Source organism: Anomaloglossus baeobatrachus, chromosome 2 (assembly GCF_048569485.1).
Source record: "Anomaloglossus baeobatrachus isolate aAnoBae1 chromosome 2, aAnoBae1.hap1, whole genome shotgun sequence".
Classification (NCBI taxonomy): domain Eukaryota; kingdom Metazoa; phylum Chordata; class Amphibia; order Anura; family Aromobatidae; genus Anomaloglossus; species Anomaloglossus baeobatrachus.
The window spans coordinates 727412868-727440071 of NC_134354.1; the positions used below are offsets into that span (position 1 = coordinate 727412868).

General features: G+C 41.3%; 1 protein-coding gene across 2 annotated transcripts in view; it reads left to right on the top strand.

Moving 5' to 3' along the window:
* Positions 1 to 242: 242 nt before the first annotated feature.
* The window catches only part of FLT3 (fms related receptor tyrosine kinase 3), a 187606-nt gene continuing 160644 nt past the window's right edge, over positions 243 to 27204 (top strand). The window contains exon 1 of one of the 2 annotated variants that reach the window (XM_075337363.1): positions 243 to 324. In XM_075337363.1, coding sequence (XP_075193478.1) covers positions 279 to 324 — 46 coding nt within the window. In that variant the 5' untranslated portion in view covers positions 243 to 278. Of the gene's footprint in view, positions 325 to 10549; positions 10619 to 27204 lie in introns of those variants that run through there. The other variant, XM_075337364.1, reaches the window with a different exon arrangement.

Consider the following 27204-nt stretch of genomic DNA (forward strand, 5'->3'; position numbering starts at 1 on the left):
TTTTTATATTATAAGCTATTGATTTCTGTAACGTTTGGTGAAACGACCGTGACCATTTAAGAGGAACAGATCACTAAACATGTCTAATGATAATACATAGCAATTTCTTCTATTAGTGGAAATGAAGAAGTATCTTAAATGATGGTTTGTGGTTTCGGGGGGGGGGCTGGATTGTAGGTGTGCAGCTGCTAAACAAACACTACTAGTTCAGGACGAGTGGTAACTAGTGTGTATGCTGGGCATTCTCATTGAACCAGTGCTGGGGGAGATCTGCCACCATGCAAGTATGGAGAGAAACCTGCACATCAAGGACTTGGCTCCAAGGTAAGGCAAACCTCCCCGGGTCCTATTTGGCTCATAATCTAATGTACAAAGATTCGTAACACATGAATGGATATCAGTATTAGATCTAAGTTGTACTTATATAATTTGCCTATGGTTCATTGCACCTTGCACTCTACATAGAGACAAGCTTTCAATCTCAATGAGGCCTCTTTCTTATACTTCCGACCACACATTGTTTTTTTTCTTACTGGCGGGGTAGAGAAATGACACTGATATCAGATTTGGTCACATAAATCTCGATGGCATCCTTCCATGGCATCAGACTGGTTAAGGACTGGTCCTGGTTTGTAGCATTTTTCAATTTGGATGCAACCGGTGGACTGGTGGAAAAAGTGCACAATTGTCATCAGATATAATACAACTAGACAGACTCAACAAATATGGAAAGCCGGCTCTGCAAGTTACTTAGTGAACAGAGTAGGACAGATTATTACATTGGAGAGCTCCTTTTTTTATTAGAGATAATCTGCAGTACTTTGGGTGCTCCAAACAGAAGGATGGAGAACTCACCCGATATGAAGTGTACAAAGTAAAGGATCCTACACTGGACCGAAAATAAATCAACTTCATATCTAATCATACTATAGCCAAAGTTTTTAATAAAAGTAATGTTCTACTTTTTGCACATGGTATTCATCCAATGATACAATGATTTATTTTTGCAGAAATAAAGAAAACACTAGGAATCTGTCATCCATAATGTTGGAAATTCCATTTATTTCCCATATAGAGGCAACCACATTTTTTATATATAGACTAGCTGTAGTACACGGCGTTGCCTGGGATAGTAACTAACTGTCCCTCTGTCTCTCTCCGTCTGTCGCCCTGTCTGCCTCTCTCTAGCTCTCTGTCTCTTTGTTTCTCTCTCTCTGTCTGTCTCTCTCTAGCTCTGTCTGTCTCTTTGTTTCTCTCTCTGTTTGTCTCTCTCTGTCTGTCTCTCTATCCGTCTCTGTCAGTCTCTCTCGCTGTCTGTGTCTCTGGATCCGTCTCTCTCTGCCTCTCTCTCTGTTTCTCTCTATCCGTCTCTCTCTGTCTGTCTTTGCCCCTGTCTGACTCTCTCTATGTTTGTCTGTCTCTGTCTGTCTCTAAGTGTCTCTGTCTCTACCGATATCATATTACATCACACATAAGCTTTTTATACTTAGAATGTCCTACGTTGCCTATAGCAACCAATCAGAGCTCCTATTAATGACCTGTAGCTCCCAGCTCCATTCACTTTAATGTAAGCAGGAAAACTGTAAAGTGCCAGGTTAAATTTTCCCCTCAAAAACATAGTCTATAACGTTCCCTGAGTCATATGAGGCAGCTGTGCAAAATTTTATGATTGTAAATGCGACGGTACGGATTTATTTAGCGGACATACACACATACACACACACATATACATACACACACATACACACACATACACACACATACATGCACACACACACACACACATACACAAACACACACACACACATATATACACACACACATACATACACATACACACACACACACACACACACACACACATATACACACACACACGCACGTATACATACATACACAGAATACACACACACATATACATACATACATACACAGAATACATACACGCACACACATACATACTGTACGACAGGGTGGTCCAAAATTAGGTGGACAGAAAATAATAACAATTTGCTCTAACGGTTTCAGCATTTTGAGATTTCCAATACTCTCCATTTTCTTTGATCTGCATTTAAATTATTTACCATTATGGGTTCTCTAAATTATCTGAAAAGAAAACAGATTTGGGGGAGATTTATCTGTGAAAACTGCATCTGTGAAATTGCCCTTAGCAACCAATCAGATTCCACCATTCATTTTCCAAAGAGTCTGTGAAAAATGAAAAGTGGAATCTGATTGGTTACTAAGGGCAACGGAGTCAGTTTTACTTTACACTGTCCACCTACTTTTGGACCACCCTGTATACACTCAGCTTTATATATTAGATTATGATCACTCACAGTAATCGCTATTCCGGGACTGAAACCATCTACCATTGCTAGAATTCACGGAGAAGTGGCACATGCCAACCCATTTTTTGGGCTTTCTAAGATACCTATCCTATTAAGATTGGGATATTCCATTATATTTTCCTTTTGCAACATTCATTATTGGATTTCTATGCCAAGTTTGCCTTTGTAGGAAACCCAAAAATGTCATTCTCATGAGAATCAGTTGCACATTTTTCCATGGTGCACATGTGGTGCCATCTTCATCATTTCAGTTATTTGTACCGTATATGAGATTTGGAGATAAGACCACAGCACACCACAGGCCGTGCACCACAAAATCTTTGAAAGAGAGTAGTTTATTCTTTCTTACAACTAAAGGTTCATTTAGATTAGGGCTTCCCTGCAATCTTTAATAATGAAATGCCCATGGTAAAAACAGAGATTAAGATGACTATCAAAAAATCTGTGTGAGCAGCTGCAAAAAGTGTTGATCCTTGAAGATTACAATAAATGTAGGTGGCCAGTGACTTGGAACCCTTTATATATTGGGTTATATGTATGGTTCTCTTTAAAATGGCCATTTAAGCCCAATAATATGGACAGTTCTCATCTTAAGGACTCGTGCAGATGACTGTATTTTCCTTCTAAGTTCTACTCGTCAAAAAATTGAATCGTATTCGGAACAATGTCATTTAATCAGGATGTGCACATGTCCAAATTTTGTCTTCGGACCAAAAGGTTTGAGAAAAAAAAAATCATCACGTACACGATATGCCTCTGAGAATCTATGGATCCGTTGAAAAATTCGAACCACACTCAGATGATATTCAAGTGTGGTTCGATTTTCAGAGATTGACAGAATAGAGGAGATGAATAAACTTTTTATTTTTATTCTTCACTTTTGAGAAAAACAGATCCCACTCTGATCAGAGTCTTATTCGCATAATGGGCCATTCTTCTCGGATGGCGAGAATACAGTTGTGTGAATTCCGCCTATCTGACCCTCTGTGTTTCTAGATGTAGCAACCTTTCAGATTTGGTATTTAAACTAATGTTCCGTGTTATTATATAGTCTTGCATCAGAGTAATTGTGACGATGCAGAATTACAGTAAAAAATGTACATGGCGGGTTTTGTGTAGACATTTTATATCTCTCTAGTCCCTTCTGAAGAATTGTGATTAATATTTGCATTCTGTTTTCTTTCGGATCTGTGGAGTACGGTAGGTTCTAGAGAGCTGACACTTGGTTTCTTTTGTATTATTTTTTTTTTTTTGCAAATGATTAATTGTAGGTTCTAAAGAATTGAAACCAAGTTTTGTGACTATATGGAGAAAAGTTGATGCTTGAGAGTTGAATCCCATTCTTATTCCTTCTGAAATGCCTAATTTACCTATGTGGCAAAATTGGGAAACATTGGGGATTTAGACTGTGAGTCTTTGTACTGTGGGAAGAAACTTGAGAATCCGGAGGGAAACCCACGCAAACACGGGGAAAACATACAAACGCCTTGAAAAAAACACATACAACACATATATGCAACACGGACATGTGAATTAGACCTTCTAGTGATATGCAAAAGCCTTGAAAAAAACACATACAACACATATATGCAACACGGACAAGCGCCTTGAAAAAAACACATACAACACATATCAGCAACACGGACATGTAAATGAGACCTTATAGTGATATACAAACGCCTTGAAAAAAACACATACAACACATATATGCAACACGGACATGTGAATGAGACCTTATAGTGAATGTATAAGTTCTTTGGGAAAGAATAAGTAGCACCTCACTGGGCATTGCCTTCTTATATGAGAGTTGGTTGATTACAGAGAGCAAGACCACAGGGCATACACTGCGAGTGGAAGAAAAGCGATTCTGACAGCTAAATAGGAAAGGGTTCTTTACAGTTAGAGCAGTCAGACTGTGGAATGCCGACCACAAGAGGTAGTAATGGCAGATACTATAACAGCTTTTAAAAAAGTGTTGGATGATTTCCTCAGTACACAACATTGTCAGTTATAAATGATTTAGTGACGATATGTATAATATGTGGAGGAAGGTTGAACTAGATGGACCTATGTCTTTTTTCAACCTATGTAACTTAGCTGCTTCAGGGCATATGAAAATTCAGTGCAGCACTCCCTACTTTATAATCGGTATAAACCCAGCAAACAGATCAAATGTGTCTCTAAATATGGACTGGGCAGCCAAAAATGTAATTAAAATGTCAGGGATATTATGGCGCACAATAGTAAAGCAGAATCTCAAAGAAGTTCGAACGTAGAAATAATGATTATAATAAATGGCCCTTTGCTTAAAGGGAATCTGTCACCAGATTTTTGCAACATCTGAGAGAAGCATAATGTAGAGGCAGAGATCCTGATTTTAGCGATGTGTCACTTACTGGGCTGCTTAGTGTACTTTTGATAACATCACTGTTTTATCAGCAGTAGGTTATCATTACAGGACTACTTCAGGTAGTCCAGCATATTCATGAGCTCTGTATAACTGCTAGATCTGCAGCAGAGAAAATATTGATTTTATCAAAATGAAATCAAACAGCTCAGTAAGTGACACATCGCTGGAATCAGGGTCTCTGTCTCTACATTATGCTGCTCTCAGATGGAGGAGCAAAACCCTGGTGACAGATTCCTTTAAATGTCCTGTACGATCTCCAGTAACAGAAAGTGAGCGGGGCTATTTTACTTGCTCCATAGAACCATTTGTCTCAGAGATCACAGAGTTCCCCATCTTCCCCCTTCTTACATTTACCTCTGATGCATCAGAAAAGTATTTTATCAGAATTTCCCCTCTTCTTATGCCCTTTTAGGCCATAGATGATATAATAGAGGGAGCGGGGACTTCCCTCTCGAGACCCAATTATCCAAAGTTGCTATCTTATGTCTTATCTCTATTTTGTATTATTACCTTGCTGGATTAATTAAAGGAAGTTAGAGTGAAGGTTTTTCTGTCTGATGGTGACTGTGGACAAATATAGTAATCATTTACATTTAGGTATGACTAGAATTCGAATCACAGTTTATAATATTCCATTACTTTGTGTGAATTGACTGCCATCTAGAGGATGATACAGGCACTGCGCTAAAGCATTGAGATTTTTAACTTCACATTATTATTATTATTTATTAATATAGCGCCATTTATTCCATGGCGCTTTACAAGTGAAAGGGGTATACATAGTAGGGACAAGTACAATAATCATAAACAATACAAGGCACAGACTGGTACAGGAGGAGACAAGACCCTGCCCGCTAGGGCTCACAGTCTACAAGGGATGGGTGAGGATACAGTAGGTGATGGTAGAGGTGGTCGTGCAGTGCTATAGAGGACTGAGGTTACGGCAGGTTGTAGGCTTGTCGGAAGAGGTGGGTCTTCAGGTTCCTTTTGAAGCTTGTCAAGGTAGGCGAGAGTCTGATGTGTTGTGGCAGAGCATTCCAGAGTATGGGAGAGGCACGGGAGAAGTCTTGGATGCGATGGTGGGAAGAGGAGATGAGAAGGAAATCTTGTGAGGATCGAAGGTTACGTGCGGGTAAGTATCGGGAGACTAGGTCACAGATGTTGGGAGGAGACAGGTTGTGGATGGCTTTGTAGGTCATGATTAGTGTTTTGAACTGGAGTCGTTGGGCAATGGGAAGCCAGTGAAGGGATTGGCAGAGAGGAGAGGTCGGGGAGTAGCGGAGGGGACAGGTGGATTAGTCGGGCAGCATAGTTTAGAATAGATTGTAGGGGTGCAAAACTGTTAGAAGGGAGGCCACAGAGCAGGAGGTTGCAATAGTCCAGGCGGGAGATAATAAGGGCATTCACAAGGGTTTTTGCAGCTTCTTGGGAAAGGAATGTACGGATCCGGGAAAGATTTTTGAGTTGTAGGCGGCAGGTGGTGAAGAGGGCTTGGATGTGTGGCTTCACATGTGTAAACATTTCATCATAGCAAAAAATGGTTCTGAAAACTCATCTTTTTCTTTTTATTTATTTATTTTTAAATAAACTGATTTAAAAAAATCAACTAAAACAAATGCTGTATTTCTCCTAACCTATAGATATACTGCTCCATGCAAATAAAACTCTGCTAATGTAACTGTATCCCCCTAATTATTATCCATTTCATAATATGTGAATGTGTTAGATTCTGCATCTGTATTTGACAGCATGAAGAGCAGGTAAAAAGGCTAGAGAACCTGACATTAAAAGGAAACTGGAGCCATAGTGCTAATCTGCATGTAAATACTGTTTTATGTGAGTGACTAATTGGAAGTTCGACTTCAGAAAAAAAGTGAAGTTAAATTCTCCCTGCAGCTGCTCTCTGCCAGTCAGTTGGTGAAGTGAGCAGTTACCGCTCTGTCCACAGTGAGAGAGTTGTAAACACACTCCATGCTTCTTCACTGACATCTGGTTCAGTATTTTCATTTTTTCCTTGCCTTCCTCCAAAAGCTATGGCCTCGAGTTATCAAAACCGGCAAGGATGAAGCAGACTTGTGCAAGCCCACAATTTTCTTCCTGAGATCTTGGCTGATTTCTTTTGACTTTCCATTGATGCTACACAAAGAAGCAGTGTGTTTTATGTGTGCATTAAAATACATCCGCAGGTGTGTCTCTAATTAACTCAGATGTTGCCAATAAGCCTATCAAAAGCTTTGAAAGACATGACATCATCATATGGGCTGTCCCATATTGTTTAAAGGCATACTACTCTAAAGGCTGCTTTACACACAGCGACATCGATAGCGATGTCGCTGGTGAAAGCACCCGCCCCCACAATATCGCTAACACCCGTCACACGGACTTACCTGCCTAGCGACGTCGCTGTGGCCGGAGAACCGCCTCCTTTCTAAGGGGGCGGTTCGTGCGGCGTCACAGCGACGTCACTAAGCGGCCGCTCCAATAGAAGCGGAGGGGCGGGACAAACATCCCGCCCACCTCCTTCCTTCCTCATTGCCGGAGGACGCAGGGACGGTGATGTTCCTCATTCCTGCGGTGTCACACGTAGCGATGTGTGCTGCCGCAGGAACGACGAACAACCTGCGTCCTCAACAACCAACGATAATCAGGATTAGAACAACGCATCAACGATCAACGATTAGGTGGGTAATTTTGATCGTTAACGGTCGTTCGTGCATTTCACACGCAACAACGTCGCTAACGAGGCCGGATGTGCGTCACGAATTCCGTGACCCCAACGACATCTCGTTAGCGATGTCTTTGTGTGTAAAGCCCGCATTAGTGTATGTAAACCTTTGACTTTGCAGAAAGTAATAAAATAAAAATGCCTTAAAACATTCTCTCTCATTATTCTGGCATTTGGCAAATATAAATAATTTTGGTTCCTAATTGATCTAAAACGGGAAAGGTTTATTCTGATTTCATGTCATGTGAATAAAACCCGCAGATGTGTCTTTTTAGATAGTGTATGTAAACTTCTGGTTTCAACTGTATTTAAAAGCTTCCAATTCAGCACATGATAATGTGAAATTCAAAAAGACCTACAGAATTGAAATGAATTTTGAAGAATTTTCAAGAAAAACACAGTAACTCATTTAAATGCCTATAAATATAAAAATAAGCATACAATAGCAGCAATATGTAGCAATAGTGGTATAGGTTCCACAAGATGGGGGTACTAGCCTCTCCCTCTATATCTCAGGGCCAATATTCTATTACTGCTATATTTATTCTATACTACTGTATAGAATAAATATATTAAATAAAGGTGAACACTTAGGGGTACTTTGCACGTTGCGACATCGCTACTTCGATATCGTTGGGGTCAAATCGAAAGTGATGCACATCCGGCGCCGGTAACGATGTCGCAATGTGTAAAGCCTAGAAGCACCGATAAACAATCGCAAAAGTGTCAAAAATCGGTGATCTGTGTAGTGTCGGTCATTTCCATAATTTCGCTGCAGTGACAGGTACGATGTTGTTCCTCGTTCCTGCAGCAGCACACATCGCTGTGTATGAAGCCGCAGGAGCGAGGAACATCTCCTTACTTGTGTCCCGCCTGCAATGAGGAAGGAAGGAGGTGGGCGGGATGTTACGTCCCACTCATCTCCGCCCCCCTGCTTCTATTGGCCGCCTGTCGTGTGACGTCGCTGTGACGCCGCACGACCCGCCCCCTTAGGAATGAGGCGGGTCGCCGGCCAGAGCGTCGTCGCAGGGCAGGTAAGTGCGTGTGAAGCTGCTGTAGCGATAATGTTCGCTACGGCAGCTATCACAAGATATCGCAATGGGGGCGGGGACTATCACGCTCGGCATCGCTACCATCGGCTAGCGATGTTGCAGCGTGCAAAGTACCCCTTAGCTTAAGTCACTGTGATTTCATCTTGTTGTTTAAGATAGTTTTTTTCCATGTTTTTTTCCATCCCAACATGTTTCTCCCTCATCAATTTTCAGAGCTCATCAGCAGACATGTTCTATGAAGAGGGCACAATGGCCTCTGACATGAGGTCAAACAGAATGCATAGTGATCAAGCCATAACCCTAACAAACTAATTAAGGTGTGAAACCTTGGTCAAAGTTATGAGAGCACACAAATTTCCAAGGGTTCCCAAACTTTTGCATCATGCCATTTTCCTTTTTTGGAATTTTTAAAATATAAAAGAGGAAAATAAATTTTGGGGGCCTAAAATATGAAGGAAATGTGCCTTCTTCAACCCCTTCACAACCAATGATGTATTGGTACGTCATTGGTCACCTCCCTCCGTTTACAGCCGACTCCAGCGGCGAGCCCGCGGAAATCCCCGCACATCTCTCTGATCTAATTGTGATTGTCAGCTAATGTCATAAATGCTGACAAATGTATCAGAGTGTTCCATCGCTCTCGGTGGGGCTGTTCTATATAAACCCCAGAGAGCCAGCTCCCACTGCCAGTCAATAGATTTTTTATATTGGTTTGTGCATCTGTTCTGAATTCCTGTATTTTGACCTGATACTCCTGTTTATTGACGTTGTCTTTACATTTAACTACCCACTTGTTGTTTGATTCTTTTCCTGACATGACTTCCTGGATATGACCCGACTTCCTGACAATCCTTCTTGCCAGCTTACGCCATCGAACTGCAGCTGACTCTATGGCCCTTACCCGAGGACCTCTTAAGTCCAGATCTCTGTACAGGGGTTAAATGGTTAAGGCTTGGGAAATGAAGTAGCTTGCTCCAAGCCTGTTCATGGTAGCCATTTTGAAGCTGCCAGGTGACTACTAACTGTGCGAGCATGACAGATCCCTGTGGCTTATCAGCGCTGGCTTCACTCTCCCTTCCTTTGGAGATATGAGACATTTGGAGGAAGTGCGAACTACTGCTGCTCTCTCACTTCCTCCACATATCAATTACATCCGAAGAAGAGGAGAGTGAAGCCAGCGCTTATTGGGCACAGGAATTGTTTAACAGAATGTGACGTGATCCATGCTAGAGCCAGTGCCAACAGCACTGGAATGAGACATAAACTGAGTATAAGGCCTCCCTCCCACCTTTCATATGGCATCCAATGCTAGTCCATCAGATGTTATATGCTACTAACATTTGGCTCGGGCTCTGCTACATGCGTGAGCCGAGTGTCACAAAGTGACTACAGGTGTCACACCAGCTAGGAGTGGTGTTTCGGTGAATGATGCAACACAACGGAAACACGGGGGTGGTGTTACTCTGGGGGAGGGAAAAACCCCGGTGACCAACACAGCACAAAGGGTATACACTACAATGGTAGGCCCTTGCAAAGGCGAGAGAGGAGCGGGGTCACCTTCTAACATTCACCTGAGGCTGATCCCTGTGCTCCCTAATATCCCTAGATGGTTTCTTTCCTCGTATGACAATTATGAGCCTAGATTGCACTCGTTCGTGTTAAACACAAGTGGGATTGAGGCCTAAATGTCATTATTTTACTGTGAGGAAAAAGGATTGAGAAAGGCTCATCTGAGTTGTAGAGAACCGCTTTAAAGGGCCTTGCCACATGATGTAGGATGAAGAGCCAAACTGCAGTAGCTCTTCAGGAATGCGTGTAGCCTTGATAAGACTGTAGGAGTCTTCCCAGCCTGTCCCCCTACACAGATCCAGAAAGCTGGTGTGCAACAAAGGCAGAAACATTCCCTCTAATTGCTCATTATCTCCTGTTCATTGTGTACTAAGAACTGCTGGGTTATTACTGCTCATTGGCTGTGATATGATCGCCGCGTGATATAAATATATCGGAGGCCCATTTTTTTTCTGTATCTGCACTTTGGGCCGCTGAGGAGATTGGAGATGAATGGCTGCTATCGCCTCAAGTACGCTGAGTATAGACCTTATAACTTATGGGGCTTTCGTAGGCGTCTGTGCAGCACTGATGTATGGGGCTGATGATTGGGAAGGTCTATCAGGACTCAATTCTAAGAACACCGGGGCAGATTTATAAAAGCATCTAAAATACGAACAGAACACAATATGTGACTGGTTACGATGGACAACAAAGCCAGTGTTTCTTCTTTAGACAGTTTTCATAAATTTGCCAACCGGACCTTAATTACCAAAGCTCTCTGTAAAGCGTTCTTAGTTGCCCATAGCAACTAGTCAGAACCCATATTTCAACTGTTCTGGGAAAATGAAAACTGAGCTCTGTCTGATTGGTTACTATTAGCAACCAAGACTATTGATAAATGAGGCCTTATATTTTCTTGCTTTCTTGCTGTTGGGTCTTTCCTTACTAAGGGTATGTGCTCAAGATCAGCACCCACTGAATCCTGGACCCGGTGGGTCCTGACCTGTGGGACCATGAGTCTCCTCCGAAGGAGACCGCAGCGGCCCATGCCCACGATCAGGGTTCGGAGCACTGCAATCTCTCACTTGCATTCTCCCTGCGGAGAACACTTGCAACTCCGCAGCAAACAGAGCGAGAGAGAGACACACCGCAGGTCAATTTTCGCTGCGGGCCGCACAAGCACAGTGGGCACGAGATTTCTAGAAATCCTGTCCACTATGCTTGTACTGTACAACACAGACTTTGGACGCAGTGAAAACACACTGCGTCAAAAAAGCTGCAAACACTGATCGTGGGCGTGTACCCTAACAGTACAATTTGTGTTGTTGTTGTAGCTGTTGTATTGATACCTCCTGTTTATACACCTTTGTCTATACGTCAATATGAGCAGTTCTTACTTTATTGGACTTGCAAGGGGTTGTCCAGTGAAAACAAGTCGTCTATCCTCAAAATAGGTGATATCCTGTTGATTGTGGGGTCCGACTGCTGGGGGCCTGCACCGATTGGGGCACTTTTATTCCTGATAAAGGGAAGCAGTACCTATGCTCGTTTGCCGCTCCATACACTTCATATGGGATTGTTGAGTGCTGCTGTCGACTTTTTCTGGCAGCCCCATAAAGAATGACTGGAACTGCTGTCGAACGTTTGACCTGCTGCTCCATTTTTTAACGTAGATGAAAATTAAACAAACAGTTGCCTTTGTTAGACAACCCCTTTATTGGGCTTTATTCGCATTTATAGAATCTCATGTGAAGACTGGTGTCACACTTGCGAGTGATTCGCACAAGGATTGAGTCACATCACTTGGCGCAGCCTGCCGCTTTCTGAACAGGAGTGTACAGCTACATAGAAATACATGTAGCTGCACGGTCCTGTCCGGAGAGCGGCCGGCTGTGCTGTGTGATGCGACACGATTCTTGCGTATGACTCCGACCTAAGTAATAATGCATTTCCCAGGCATAAGGGGAACTATAGAAAGAATAGAAAGGAACACATTTCCTAATTTTAGAGTTTTAGGTTACAAGGTAAGGTGATATGAAATAATGACCAATTACTGACCTTCATTATTGCATTTGTGCCTAATTTTTGTTGAGGTTTTGGTAGTTTGCGCTTTTTATTGTTTGCACTAAATTCATCTTTCCATTTGGGCTTTTGTTGAAGTCAACGGGAGAGATCATCCCCAGCCCTCCTAGGGACTTTTGGAACAATGCTTGACCATCCCTTTGACTTTCATTTGCTCCCCATCTAAGCGTATGACCTGCTCGATTCGAGTACCGAGCGCTCCAGCCTTTTTGTGCTCGCTCATCACTACACCGTGTGCAGAATTATTAGTCAAGTTGTATTTTAGAGGATTTTTTTTATTATTAATCAACAACTATGTTCTCAATCAACCCAAAAGACTCAAAAATATCAAAGCTTAATATTTTTGGAAGTTGGAGTGGGTTTTTTTAGATTTGGCTATCTTAGGAGGATATCTGTTTGTGCAGGTAACTATTACTGTGCAGAATTATTAGGCAACTTAATAAAAACCAAATATATTCCCATCTCACTTGTTTATTTTCACCAAGTAAACCAATATAACTGCACAAAATTTAGAAATAAACATTTCTGCCATGCAAAAACAAACCCCCCAAAAATTAGTGACCAATATAGCCACCTTTCTTTATGATGACACTCAACAGCCTACCATCCATAGATTCTGTCAGCTGCTTGATCTGTTTACGATCAACATTGCGTGCAGCATCCACCACAGCCTCCCAGACACTGTTCCGAGAGGTGTACTGTTTTCCCTCCCTGTACATGTTACATTTTATGAGGGATCACAGGCTCTATATGGGGTTCAGATCAGGTGAACAAGGGGGCCATGTCATTATTTTTTCATCTTTTAGACCTTTACTGGCCAGCCACTCTGTGGAGTAGTTGGATGCATGTGATGGAGCATTGTCCTGCATGAAAATCATGTTTTTATTGAACGATACCGACTTCTTCCTTTACCGCTGCTTGAAGAAGTTGTCTTCCAGAAACTGGCAGTAGGTCTGGGAGTTGAGCTTCGCTCCATCCTCAACCCGAGAAGGTCCTATAAGTTCATCTTTGATGATCCCAGCCCATACCAGTACCCCACCTCCACCTGGCTGGTGTCAGAGTTGGCGTGGAGCTCTCTGCCCTTTACTGATCCAGCCTCTGTCCCATCCATCTGACCCATCAAGAGTCCCTCTCATTTCTTCAGTCCATAAAACCTTTGAAAAATCAGTCTTAAGATATTTCATGGCTCAGTCTTCACGTTTTATCTTATGTTTCTTGTTCAAAGGTGGTCGTTTTTCAGCCTTCCTTACCTTGGCCATGTCTCTGAGTATGGCACACCTTGTGCTTTTTGATACTCCAGTAACATTGCAGCTCTGAAATATGGCCAAACTGGTGGCAAATGGCATCTTGGCAGCTTCACGACTCTTTTTCCTCAATTCATGGGCAGTTACTATATTTTGCGCCTTTTTTGCCCAACACGCTTCTTGTGACCCTGTTGGCTATTTGTCATGAAACACTTGATTGTTCGGTGATCACGCTTCAAAAATTTGTCAATTTCTGTTGCATCCCTCTGCAAGACATCTCACAATTTTGGACTTTTCAGAGCGCGTCGAATCTCTCTTCTGACCCATTTTGCCAAAGGAATGGAAGTTGCCTAATAATTAAGCACACCTTATATAGGGTGTTGATGTCATTACACCACACCCCTCCTCATTACAGAGATGCACATCACCTGATTTACTTAATTGGGAGTTGGCTCTCAAGCCTATACAGCTTGGAGTAGGACAACATGTATAAAAAGTATCATGTGACCAAAATACTCATTTGCCTAATAATGCTGCACACAGTGTAGTGTACACCTGTTTTTCTTTGGGGGTTTTTATAGCTCACCACTGTGGGCCTGGTTTACGGTTCTCAATTTCTTTACCTAATTTATTATTTGCAACTTTGCAAAAAGTTGCAAAGTTTGTTGCAAGTGCATTCCAGTTCTCCCTGGAGCGATTATATTGTTACCGAGAAATTTATGAGCAAAGTTTACGACATCTTGCAAAACATGTGACTTTTTGCTCATAAAAAGATGAAAAAAATGATCAAAGACAGAAAAATTTAAAATTTTTAACTGTGCAAAACTTTTAAACCATATGCACCAATTTGATGAATTTGGCACACAAGACTGGTGCGTTCTAGGAGGTATAACTTTTTTTATTTCTTCCGCGACATGAGCTGTTTTTTTTTTCGTCTGAGTTGTGTTTGTCAATGGCATAATTTTGTGGTACATAGAATTTATCAGTAAATTTGGACAACCCCTTCTTTGTCCCCGTAAAAATACATAAGCCTATACTCACCTCCGGTGCGGCCGTGGTTCCAGCAATGTCTGAAGCTGCGTTTCAGGGGCCCACATGACATTGCTATTACACATGTGTCCTGTATGCTGTAATGTGATTTGTCGTGAAGAAGGAGCTTCTGGCTCTGAAACATATCGACAAATAAAGATCACTTCTTATCTTCACCATGGTCTTGGATCCTTTTATGGCAGTGCGTCGAATTTTACCCCGTTCTTCCTCCGACTGTTTGCAAAATTTTGAAGAACAGAGAGAAGGATGAACTATGCGTCACGCTGCGGTAAATTTTGGCCACACCATAAAGTCACACCAATTTGTCAGTATGGTACATTCAGCAGATGCCAGAGGCTGCGGGCGTAAACCCAAATCTGAACTGTCCAGATTTTTCCAGGGAGGTTGAGACGACAGATGAGTGGATCTTCTGGTCAGTGGAGGCTGTGAATCTCTTACCTTCCGACATCCCCAGCCCGGCTTTTGTAATTCCAAGCCTTGTGTGACTTCTTCTGTGCAACAAGCTCATTTTTATGGGTTTATTTTTTGTTCATTCATTTATAGTTCTACCAGCCAGAACTTTCTTATCTTTATGCAAGTTTCGCTATATAATATCTGGCTTTATGGTGTCTGTAAGGCCGCGTTCACACATTGCATAAATACTGTCTTTTTTCATTTTCTGCAGGTATCGCACCAAACTACGCAATATCAATCTTCTCCGATTATTGTATTTTTGCTCCTTTTTTTACACCTTTTCCGCCTTATTTGATGCGTTTTGGTACCGATGTGAAGCCGTGTTTTTATAATACAGAAAAAAAGCATTAGAAACCCGGATTCACATCTAGACCGAAAAGGCTGGAAACAAGTGGCAAATGCAGAGAAATGCAGCAAACAAACATTAAATAATCTGAGAAGATTGTTAATGCTTCATGATGCGGAAACCTTCAGAAAATGTGCAGGAGAAAAACAGTAGAAAAAATGCACCATTTACGCTACACGTGAACACAGTTTCATCATTACATTTCTATCACATTTTTTATGGGCTTAATAGAGAGAAAAAAAATCAGTCACCTCATTTTTTTATGCGATTTACCGATCACCATAAATCATCTGAACTCTGTGTTGTTCCGGTCGTTATGATTACAGGGGCACCAAATATGTCCATGTTATTTGCTGATTTGTGATGTTCATTATTATTTTATTTAAAAAAAACCCAAAAACATTAAATATTTAAATTTTTGCAAATGGTTGTTAGTTATTTTATAGGAAGATTTTTTTTCTTTTCTATAATTCTCCCTCTTGAATATAGAGACATAGACATACATTTTACAAAGCAGTGTATTTCTATGTCCAGTATAATCTGCCAGAGGAGTCAGTGCCTGCAAGTCAACAAAACTTTCCCTGTGACACCATCAGAGCCTGTGGCTTCACCCCCTCCCCCCAAAAAAGTAAAAAAAAGTTGTGCCCCTACCTGTTTTTGCTGTGTTACAACCCCAAACGAATTTTAATTATTTAAATATAGTTAACCCTAAAGGTGCGTGCCCACGATCAGTATTTGCAATGGTTTGGACGCAGCATACATCAGCTGCGTCCAAACCGCTGCGGTGTACAGTACAAGCACAGTGGACGGGATTCCTAGAAATCCCGTGCCCACTATGCTTGTTTTTTCCGCAACAAACACTGCTTTCCCGACCGCAGCATGTCAATTGTTTGCTGCGAAATTGCCTGCGTCCTCCGTAGGGAGAACACAAGCAGGAGACCGCATCGCACGGAACCCTGATCGTGGGTACTGACAGCTGCGGTCACTTGCTTTCTTCTGCGGAAGTGACACGCGGCCCCACTGGTCTGGATCGTGGGCACATACCCTAACTGTTCTCCTTTTCATCCATAATAAAAGTTAAAAAAAATCACAAGACTCTTAGGTTATATTCGCGCAATGAGTCTTTATTGAGTTTTGGGTGTTGCAGATTTTCTGCACCTATTGTGTAAGTTAGGTTACATGTGGGGTTTTTTTGTCATTGCGACTGTTATGTTTAGAGATGAGTGAACCTGAAAAGTAAAGTTTGGTTTTTGTACCGAACATGGATTTTATAAAAAAAAACAACAGTATTCTTATTTGGGAGCTTTACGTATGCAAACCCCTCGCTTGATCATTGCTGTGCTCGGGTATGCTCGGTGCTCAACCCAGTGTGAGCCGCTTACAGTGTTTTATCGGCTCTCGCTGGGGGTAACAAGAGCGTGATCAGATGTAGTGTGCACAAAAAATAAAAAAATAACAAAACTTTGCCCACCCACCGCCGGAAATACTCTGTTTGTGGCTGGCTGCATGTGGGCAGACACCCAAACTGCCCAACTAGTGACTTCCATTGGGATTCAGGTCACGTCCGGGCCCAGAACCAAATTTTATCTCAAGGCCGGCTGGACCCGCCAAACCGAATTTCAACGGGTCCACTCATGTCTAGTCAAGTTTTAAATAAATCTGCTTTGCTTTTAATAGTTCCTGGGATTTGGCTTTGACAAAACTTTCAGTCATGCATGGATTACATGCATTTTTAATGCATTTCTACAGCAGAAACACACCAAGGACCCATGTGCGTTTTTTTCCCTGTAGATTGTTCACATCTAATGCAAGTCTATGTGCAATATCTACACAAACTCAGTGTACCCGCAATGGACATTGATAAGTTGCGTATTTCAAAAATGCACCACAGTTTAATTTACACTGAATAGCAAAGCACAGCGGGCTGGAGATTTCTATACATACCATCCACTTTTATAATAAAACTGGAGGACAAAGTGGATAATAATGCAAAAAGATGATAATATTTATTAAGTAGGAAGGTACAAAAATTGGTAAATAGTTAGTACAGTGGAGAATTTAGTAAAGACAATGGGTTACTAGCACATATATAAAAAGGTTACAGGTGGTAAATGGACAGTTACATAACAACCAATAACAATGGAATAGGAAAATCAATAACATATACCAAATGAATGGATGGAATCCAATAGAGGCAGTAACGATCCAGATAAAAAACATACCCAGTAAACCTTGTTCCAAAAGTGGAAAGTTAAAGTGCCAGTAGTGCAAAAGAAGGTCTGTGGACCCCACTAGGAAGGGTAACGCGCGTTTCGCGTATCTTAAGTTGCACGCTTCATGAGACCATGAGAGAGGGTCTGATGAGAGACCCTTTCTCATGGTCTGATGAAGCGTGCAACTTAAGACCCTCTCTCATGGTCTGATGAAGCGTGCAACTTAAGATACGCGAAACGCGTGTTACCCTTCCTAGTGGGGTCCACAGACCTTCTTTTGCACTACTGGCACTTTAACTTTCCACTTTTGGAACAAGGTTTACTGGGTATGTTTTTTATCTGGATCGTTACTGCCTCTATTGAATTCCATCCATTCATTTGGTATATGTTACTGATTTTCCTATTCCATTGTTATTGGTTTTTATGTAACTGTCCACTTACCACCTGTAACCTTTTTATATATGTGCCAGTAACCCATTGTCTTTACTAAATTCTCCCCTGTACTACCTATTTACCAATTTTTTTACCTTCCTACTTAATAAATATTATCATCTTTTTGCATTAGTATCCACTTTGTCCTCCAGTTTTATTATTGAATTTGTGGTTTGCAAAAATCTCCCATGGGTTACCTGACAAGTTTCTCCGTGGCGTTTTCCTATTTTGATCTAACCAGTTTTTTGTGACTGTACACGTATGGATTGTTTTTGTATTCTAATACCATCCACTTTGCTGGAACTATAAGGCCACATCCACACATTGAATATTTGGTGAATTTTAACTCAGTATTTGTAGCCAAAATCAGGAGTGGGTGATAAATCCTGTAGTGGTGCTCATGTTTCTATTACACTTTTCCTCTGATTGTTCCACTACTGGTTTTGGCTACAAATACTGAGGTAAAAAACTCACTAAATGCTCAAGGTGTGACCGTGGCCTTAGTCACACTAGCGCTGCACAGGTTAAACCATGTGCACACATTGCGTTCAGTATTTGGTGAGTTTTTTACCTCAGTATTTGTAAGCCAAAACCAGGAGTGGGGAAAAAATACAGAAATGGTGCTGTGTTTCTATTAGGCCAGAGTCACACTTGCGAGTGACTCTCACAATTCTGGCATCGCATCACCCGGTATGCCGTCACACTCTCCTGACAGGAGCGGGTCGGCTGCACGTATTTCTATACAGCTGCACGCTCGTGTCCAGAGAGTGTCAGGCCATACCGTTTGATGCGATGTGAAACTCGCGCGACTCACTCGCAAGTGTGACTCTGGCTTTATACTTTTCCTCTGATTGTCCAACTCCTGGTTTTAGCTACAAATCCTGAGGTAAAAAACTCACAGTGTGCATGTGGCCTTAGACGCCGCATTATTTTGTGCCCCAAAAATACACAGCGCCAAAAACAAAGTTCAACAAAATGGCTCCTGAGGTTCAAAAATTTGGTTCAAATATAAAACGTACTTTGTTGCTGTCTTTAACACTTTTATGGAACTTTTTAGAACAAAAAGTTGTATAATGCATTAAAATATTTTATGTTTGTCTTTAACTGCACCAATTTTTTTTTAAAAAATGGAAGAAACCTTACTCCAGGCAGGGACTGGAGTGAGAGGCACAAAAAATGAGATATTCAAAAAAGTGTTGTCTCATTCTAAAATAATTTGGATAAGTAGAGTCATCTTAGACAAATCAAAAAAAGACATAAAAAGAAAGAAAACAAAAATGGAGCGAAACATATAAAGAATTTGATGCAAATAGTAAAGCTACTAATAAAAAGAGCAAATTACTCCAGAAAATAAGAAACAATGATGAATTGGGAGCTTTAGCTGATTATTTCTCCACATAGAAATGACAATGCCCATGGGGAAAGGGCCAACATGAGCATGAAAGATCCCGCCATATCACATGGGGTGTGCACCACAGATCGCATATTTTTAGTAGTAGTGTATTTATTCATAGACAGCTTTGTCATAAACCACAAACAGCGTTGTGCTTGGTTTTTAAGCCACCTGTGCATTTTCTACCTACAGAAACATATAACTATGCACAGAGAGCAATGAAAGTTACATTGTCCCACGCTGCAGAGTATACTTACCTAAGGTTAAAGGAAAGCTAAAAAGAGAAAGTACACTACAATTGTTAAAGAAAAATCCCCCAAACCATTTCCTCCCTTAAAGGGGTTGTCCATTACTGGTACAACCCCTTCTGATTCCTGCGCCGTTCAAGCGGTATCCATACTACTCATGTCCTCAGGGTTCACTGGAGGTTGTGACGTCACGCGAGCCTTGCTTCCAGTCACCGCTGGCTTCTGTTTCCCATCTTTGGACGCAGGAACAATCAACAGGAAGTGCACATCAGCCACAGCTCTCACTTCCTGTTGATTAATTTATTTGTCTAAAGGTGAAGAGAGATCATCCGGCGGCGGCGCTGGTTGGATGTGAGGCATGCGTGATGTCATAACCTCACGTGAGCCCAGGGAATATGAGCGCCAACAACACTGGAATGGTGTTGGTACAGGAGGTAAGTATTGTCTTTTTTTATTTTACCTTGGAGAAACAAGTGGAATCAAAAGGGATTTACCTAATAGTGGATAACCTCTGTAATCTCCTTTCTTTAAGTGGTTGTAGTTAAACTAGCTGCAGCATGAGCCTCTCCCCTTGCCCTGTCAGCAGTGTGACAAAAGATAGGTAAGCTTGGCTCTCTTTGAAACTGATCAGCAGGAGATTACCTCCTGTGTTCTCTGCAGGATTTGAACAATAACAATATTAAACAGTGAGAACAAACTTTATTGATACATTAGAAAACCATAATAAATCATATAGGGGCATAAAACACTTTGAAAAGTGTTACGCAGAGAAGGATATGGTGGTTTATGGGGGATTTATTTCTTCTAATAAGTTCCTTTTGCACTGGTGAGCAGAAGGGAAAAGATTAAACTCTGGTCTGGACCTTCTCTGCTAGTCCGGGTTTTGGGGCAAAACCCAACTTGCGCAGCTGCAGCATTAGGACAACATAGATAAGCAGCCAGAACTTCTCACTGCAGTGGGTGGTTGGGCTCGAAAGGTGAAGCAGGGTTTGTGGGAATAACATACCTGAATGGACTGGCATGTCTGGAATCTTTGCTATGCTTTTTGACAAGTGGGACTTTTGCTTTACGTACCTGTCAGAAGTAAGACTGAGTTTTTTCTGCTTGTTACCAGTGTGACTAAAACACTGAGTTTTGCACTGAAAACCTGTGTGTGCTGTTTTACTACATCCCTGTAATTGCCTACCAGAGCTGATTTCCAGCAAAAGCTACAACATTTTTGTGCAATGTGAACTTGCGCAAACAGTTTGAGAGTTTTGTCATTTTCTCGCCTATGCTGGCCACTGAGAAGATGCATTGGCTTAATTAATTGTCGTGCGCTAAGTGGGACTGAGCAACCCAAATAATTAAAGCCCCTGTTGATATCACTGGCCACTGCCCTCACCACAGTCTTTTTCAGTTAATTTTATTATAACATAAATCCAAATAAAAACTATATAACTATTAATTTAGAATGTAAGCCCGCAAGGGCAGGGCCCTCTTCCCTCTGTACTAGTCTGTCTATTGTAACTTGTGTATGTATTCTGTATGTAACCCCTTCTCATGTACAGCACCATGGAATCAATGGTGCTCTATAAATAATAATAATAATAATAATATTAAAGGGGTTATTGCATCACAGTCAATCAATTTTATATAATAATAGAAGAAGGACCTAAGTGGAGGATTATCCCCACCTCTCGTATGTCCAATAACTTAAAGTGATTCTTGTTAGGGATGAGCGTACCCATGGAAGTTCGGGTTCGCCAGGTTTGGACGGACTTTAGTTAACATTTTGGCTTGGGAGCCAGACTAAATTTGACCCTGGAGTCAGAATCCCATATAAGTCAATGGGGAGCCGAACGTTTGTGCTGTAAAATGGTTGTAGTAATGGATAGGTGGCTGCAAAAGGAAGTAAAATGGAGGCAATTGCCCTGCAAACAAATGTGGACATGGAATACATTTTCAAAAAATGACATGGGCTCCTGCCTATTTTTGGTAACCAGATCAGATAAAGTAGACAACTGAGGGCTGCAACCCTCCTCTGTCAACTTTACTTTGGCTGGTTATCAAAAATATAGGAGATCCCACAGTTTTTTAAAAGTTATTTAAATAATTTAAAAAATCGTTGTGGGCTCCACTTTATTTTTGATAACCAGCCAAGGTGACGCAGACAGCTGGGGGCTGGTATTATCAGGCTGGGAAGGCCCATGGTTATTTGGCCCTTCCCAGCCTAAAAATAGCTGCTTGCAGCCGTCTCAACAGTGGCATATCCATTAAATGCTCCAATTCTGGCTCTTTGCCCAGCTCTTACCCATTGCCCTGATAAAGTGATGGAGTTAATGTCAGCTGTAAATTAACAACTTTCAGACACCTGCATTACTTTCCTACCAACTGTAGCACACACACACATACATACACAGAAAAAAATGTTTATTTGAATAAACACTCCCTTATTCACCAATTTATTGAATAAAAAAAATCCTCAAAGTTCCGACGTAATCCAATTGGCAAATAAAGACTTACTAACACTCTCTTGTTCACCAATTTATTGATTAAAAAGAAATCCTTGAAATTCCAACGTAATCCACTAGTGTAATATCCCACGACGACCATCGATTCCTATGGAGCTTCATTATGAGAACGCTTGGGAGAAATTCTGTACCTACCGCTGACCAGCAGTGACCTCTTTTTAGCAGTGATTCTATTTTTTGTTGGCTGCATATGGGCGGAGAGACAAACTGCCAAATCCGTGACTTCAAATGGGGTTCAGGTCAAATCCGGAACGCAAACTGAACTTTATCTAAAGTTCGGCTGAACCCGCCGGCCCCGAACTTCAACTCTTCCGCTCATCTCTATTCTTAACCCTTTCCTTGTTTGCTGGGGGCTGAATTTTGCCAAATAATCCATTCCATCTCTAGAAATCTTAACACATTTTTTTGTCATATTCATTGTGTACATTTTTATTCTCATATGAAGATTTTATAAAACAAAACAAAACAGAGAGCACTCCTGAAAAGCCACACAAGCCCTAAAGGTGGTCACAATTATTTCTGTATTTTTCTGTTAAAATGACATTTTGTTGTCTTTGTAAAGTGATTTACGTTTAGACTAGAACAGAACTCCTTATTTCCTTCCCGTCTCAGTTCAGTCTGGCTCTTCAGCCTTAAGGAAGTTCATTTTCTTTTTCAGTTCTTCACTGGTTATTCTCAAGTGTTTTTGTTCTCTTTTCCTTCAGATGTAAAATAACTCACCTTCCTATGTACTATTTTTTGATGACCACAGATTGCAGACAAAAGGGCATGTCATACCCCCCGTCACATCACTTCCACCCGATATGAAATACGCAGCTCCTGAACTTCCCCCTTTGTATTGAATGAATTTATTGACTAGAATTTGTCACCTCTCCTGACATCTGTTTCAGTAAATATAAGTATTCTTCAGTTTAAACTCTGTGTTCTTCTGTTCCTCTGTTTATTCCTCCTAGTAATTTATGAATAAATTAGGTCTGTGTGTTGAGGTGTCCCTGCACTCTTACTCCGGGGTCACACAACCGTAGTTTCTCTCATCCGAAAGAATCAGGTCCATTATGCTAATGACACTCTGATCTGAGTTTGATCAGTGTCAGCTTGGTGTGATCTGATTCTCTGAAATTAAAGAATCAGACCACACTGTGAGGAGAAAATGGAAAACAAAATTTTTCCATCTTCTCCATTGCGTCATTACATGGTAATCAGCCTACACTCAGATGTCATCCAAGTGCAGTCCAACGATTTCTACACCCTTATTGACTTGCATGGTGAAATAGTATGATCCAAATTTCGTATTAAGCTTGGGCATGCTGTGATTTTTTTTTTTTTCTTCGGTTGGGCTCGATTCTAGTAAGAAACTCTGACTAGAGCAGCCCAATAGGATAAACTTGGTCCTATATTTTGTTGCATTGCACTTGAACACAAAAATGGTGGTGTGAGCGAGCCCTTACACAGATAGAAATTGTTCTTGGAGGATGCTTAGAATCCATTATTTATGGCAGAGTTCTTAGGCAACATTGGGAGTGAGCTCCCGTCGGAGATGTAAAGCCCCCACACACACGAATGGTCTCAGGATGCTTTACTGTTGATATGACACAAGACTCATGGTAGCGTCCACCTTCATTTCCCCATACGTCCCAAAGAGTCGGAAGGGGGCAAAATAACTTTACACCTGTTCCCTTCAGACCAATCCCTGTAGTATATCAGTTTGTGCTTAATTTTTTTGGGCAAGAACTGGCTTCTTTGCTGCCTTGTTGACACTAGGCGCTGGTGTTAAACGGATCCCATAGCTAAATCTTATTTAAGAAATAGTCCCGGCACTTGTTGGACTTCTTGGTCACCCTAAAGCCTTCTTAAAGGAATTGAACATCTCGCTTTGAAGTTCTTGATGGTCTGATAAATGGTTGATTTAACCGCTTCACAACCTTGGACATACATGTGCCGAGCCCTCAATTTTCACTGCTCATGTCAGCTGATGTAATCAGCCGACATTTGCAGCTAACAGGTGTGGATGGATCGGAGATCCACCCACGCCTGTTAACTAGTTAAATCCTACTGACAGTGGGATTAAGGGTATGTGCGCACATCTGCGTTCTGCCGTGCCAAATCTTCCACAGCGTTTGTGCGTTTCAGAACGCAGCCGAAAAGCTGCGTTCTGGATGCATTGTTGAATGCAGAATTCATGCAGAATTCATGCCTTCTGGATGCTGCATCTCCCATAGACAGAGTTGGAAAAGCATCCGGAACGCACAAAAGAAGTGACATGTTGCTTTTTAGAACGCAGCGTTTTGGATCAAAATTTCAGCATCCGAAATGCTGCACTCTCAAACGCAACGTGCGGTTGGATTATGCACAATCTTCATAGATTGTGCTGGGGACACAGCATGCATGCAGTTATGCTGCAGTTCTACACGCAGCCTAAAAGCATGCAACACGCAGACATGCGCCCATAGCCTTAACGCACTCCGGCAGGTAACGCGCCATTCCCCACCATCACAGGACTCCGATGGATTGTCATGACAGCTGGGGGGGGGTCATCTGATGACACCTGTCGCTGTCATGACGAAGTTCCTGTGAATGCCGCCACAGCACCATCATAGGAGATAATCATTTCTGCTGTTCATAGCAATGCTAAAGCACTGCTCTGAACACCGGAAGCGATCGGACTGTGCAGGCATAAAGTGCCTTAAGGGAACTAAAAAAATTAATAAAAAGTAAAAAAAAAAAAAAAAAAAAAGTTTTTTAAAAACATGAAAAATAAAAAACAGCACACATTTGGTATAGCCATGTCCAGAAATGCCAGATCTGTCAAAATGTATAATAAATTAATCTGACTAGAAAAGGGCATAGCAATAAAACAAATGTTAAAATGACAGAATTACACTTTTTTTGGTTGCCACAACAATGCATTAAAATGCAATAACAGGCAATTTAAACATCGCTTGTACCCAAAAATGCAATAACTAAAAACGTCAACTCGAGACGCAAAAAAAATAAGCCCTCAGTGAGCCCCAGATCCCAAAAAATGAGACAGTTACGATCTTGGAAAATGGCAACAAAAGTGCAATTCTTTTTGGGGGGAAAATGTCTCAATTCTTTCACCACTTAGATAAAAGTTAAACTATGCATGTTTGGTATCTATGAACTCGTACTGACCTGGGGAATCATAAGGGCAGGTCAGTTTTACCACATAATGTATATGGTAAATAAAAAAAACTAAAAATAAATTGTGAAATTACATTTTTTTTGCAATTTCACCGCACTTGGATTTTTTTTCCCATTTTCCAGTACAATATGGGGCAGAATGAAGGGTATCACTCAAATGTGCAACTAGTCCCACAAAAAACAAGCCCTCATATATCTATGTTGACGGAAAAATAAAAAAAAATTATGGCTCTTGGAAGAAGGAAAGGAAAAAAAGAAAAAACAAAAAATTGCCTGGGGGTGAACTAGTTAAAGAATCCAGTCTGTTCTTAGAATCCAAGCAGTATGACACAGTGATATCAGCTGCCTTGTCCTTGTTAACACTTTCTCCTGAGCTAAGGAGAAAATCACTGAAATGATGCAGGCAGGTCATTTTATGGCAGGGCTGAAATTTAGTGGAAATTGAGTTTTTGGTAATTAAGGTAATTTTCACAACATGGAATTACTTTGCGATCTTTTTTCACAATTCATAAAAACTGAAGCAGCAAGCTTTGTAAAAAAACACAATTCGTGTTAGTCTCAAAACTATTGACCATGACTGTAGTTTTTTTTTTTCAATTATGGTTATCAAAAATACAATCTTTATTTATTATGTAAATTAGAGTGCTTGGTGCATACTTGGTTTGTCCAAACTCTCAGTACATCATTCTGCTCCCTCCAATGATTGACAGCTCTCGTGGCATATTGCCAATAGAGGCAGCCCACGCGACCGCTATGGGGCCCGTGAATCAGGGGGGCCCGATGCCAGCAGGCCCATTACTTTATGGAGGACCATGTATGGCCCATTATACTATATGGAATGCTTTGTGGGGCCTATTATATTATTTGGAGGGCTATGAGGGAGCATTTATAACTTTATCTACAATTATTTGAGGGCCATTATATTGTATGTAAGCAATTATACAGTGTGAAGGTTTGTGTGGGGTCCATCATACTACTCGGATAGCTGTGTGGGGGCTATTATACTATTTGGAGGGATAGCAAGTGCCATTATACTATATGTAGGCCCATTATACTGCATGGAGGGCTGTGTGGGGGTCACAGTTGGGGATCTTACTGTGTCAGGGTCACCATTCATTTCCATGGTAGTTGTTGGGGGGTACAGTAGGGTGATCATACACTGCCTTTGGAGGGTATTGTGGAGGAATTTACTGTGGGGTATCATACAGTGTTTGCGAGGAAATTTTGTTGCCATTGTACCCTATGGTTACAATGAAAGGGGAAGTTAGAGGCTTCAATAGGAGGTAAATTACTCTGTAATAAGGGTTGTAAAGTTGTAAAGTTGTGAATTATGCTTCTGTGACCCAGCCGAATATTATTATTATTATATTTTTTGGGGGGGAGGCAATTAGAAATTCTGCTATGGGGCTCCATGATTTCTATTTATGCCCCTGGTGCTTCCTTACATAAAAACCCAGCTGCTAGTGTGCACACTGACACTGCATGAGCCAAGCGTGCACAGTGTCAGTGTAGAGCCAAGCGGCCATGCACACATCTCTCTCCTATTTGCTTGCTACACTGATGAATAGACTCCCTTTATACGTGACCTATCCTTTTCTCCAATGTATGCTTTTCCATAAATGCTATTATTCCTCATTAATTGTGGATATTGGAGTTATTTTTCTTATGCTTTTTCTCCATTTTTTCCTTCTTAAAATGTATGAACTATTTGACAACTGGGTGTTACCTCTTTAGGGAGTGGCCCTGCCCGCTACACCTATGTCCGCTTTTTTTGTATGCACTATGCTTTTATTTAGTTACAGTAGGGTATATGTTCATATTACTCTTATTTTGGTTTTCTATATCCGCTTAGTGCTGACAGTATCAGAATATACTGGGATACATACTGCTTGTCTGACTATTGAGAGACTTTCTAACCACCTACTGCCGATTTACTGAGAAATTCATCCTTAGGAGATAGAGCATCAATACAGGACATT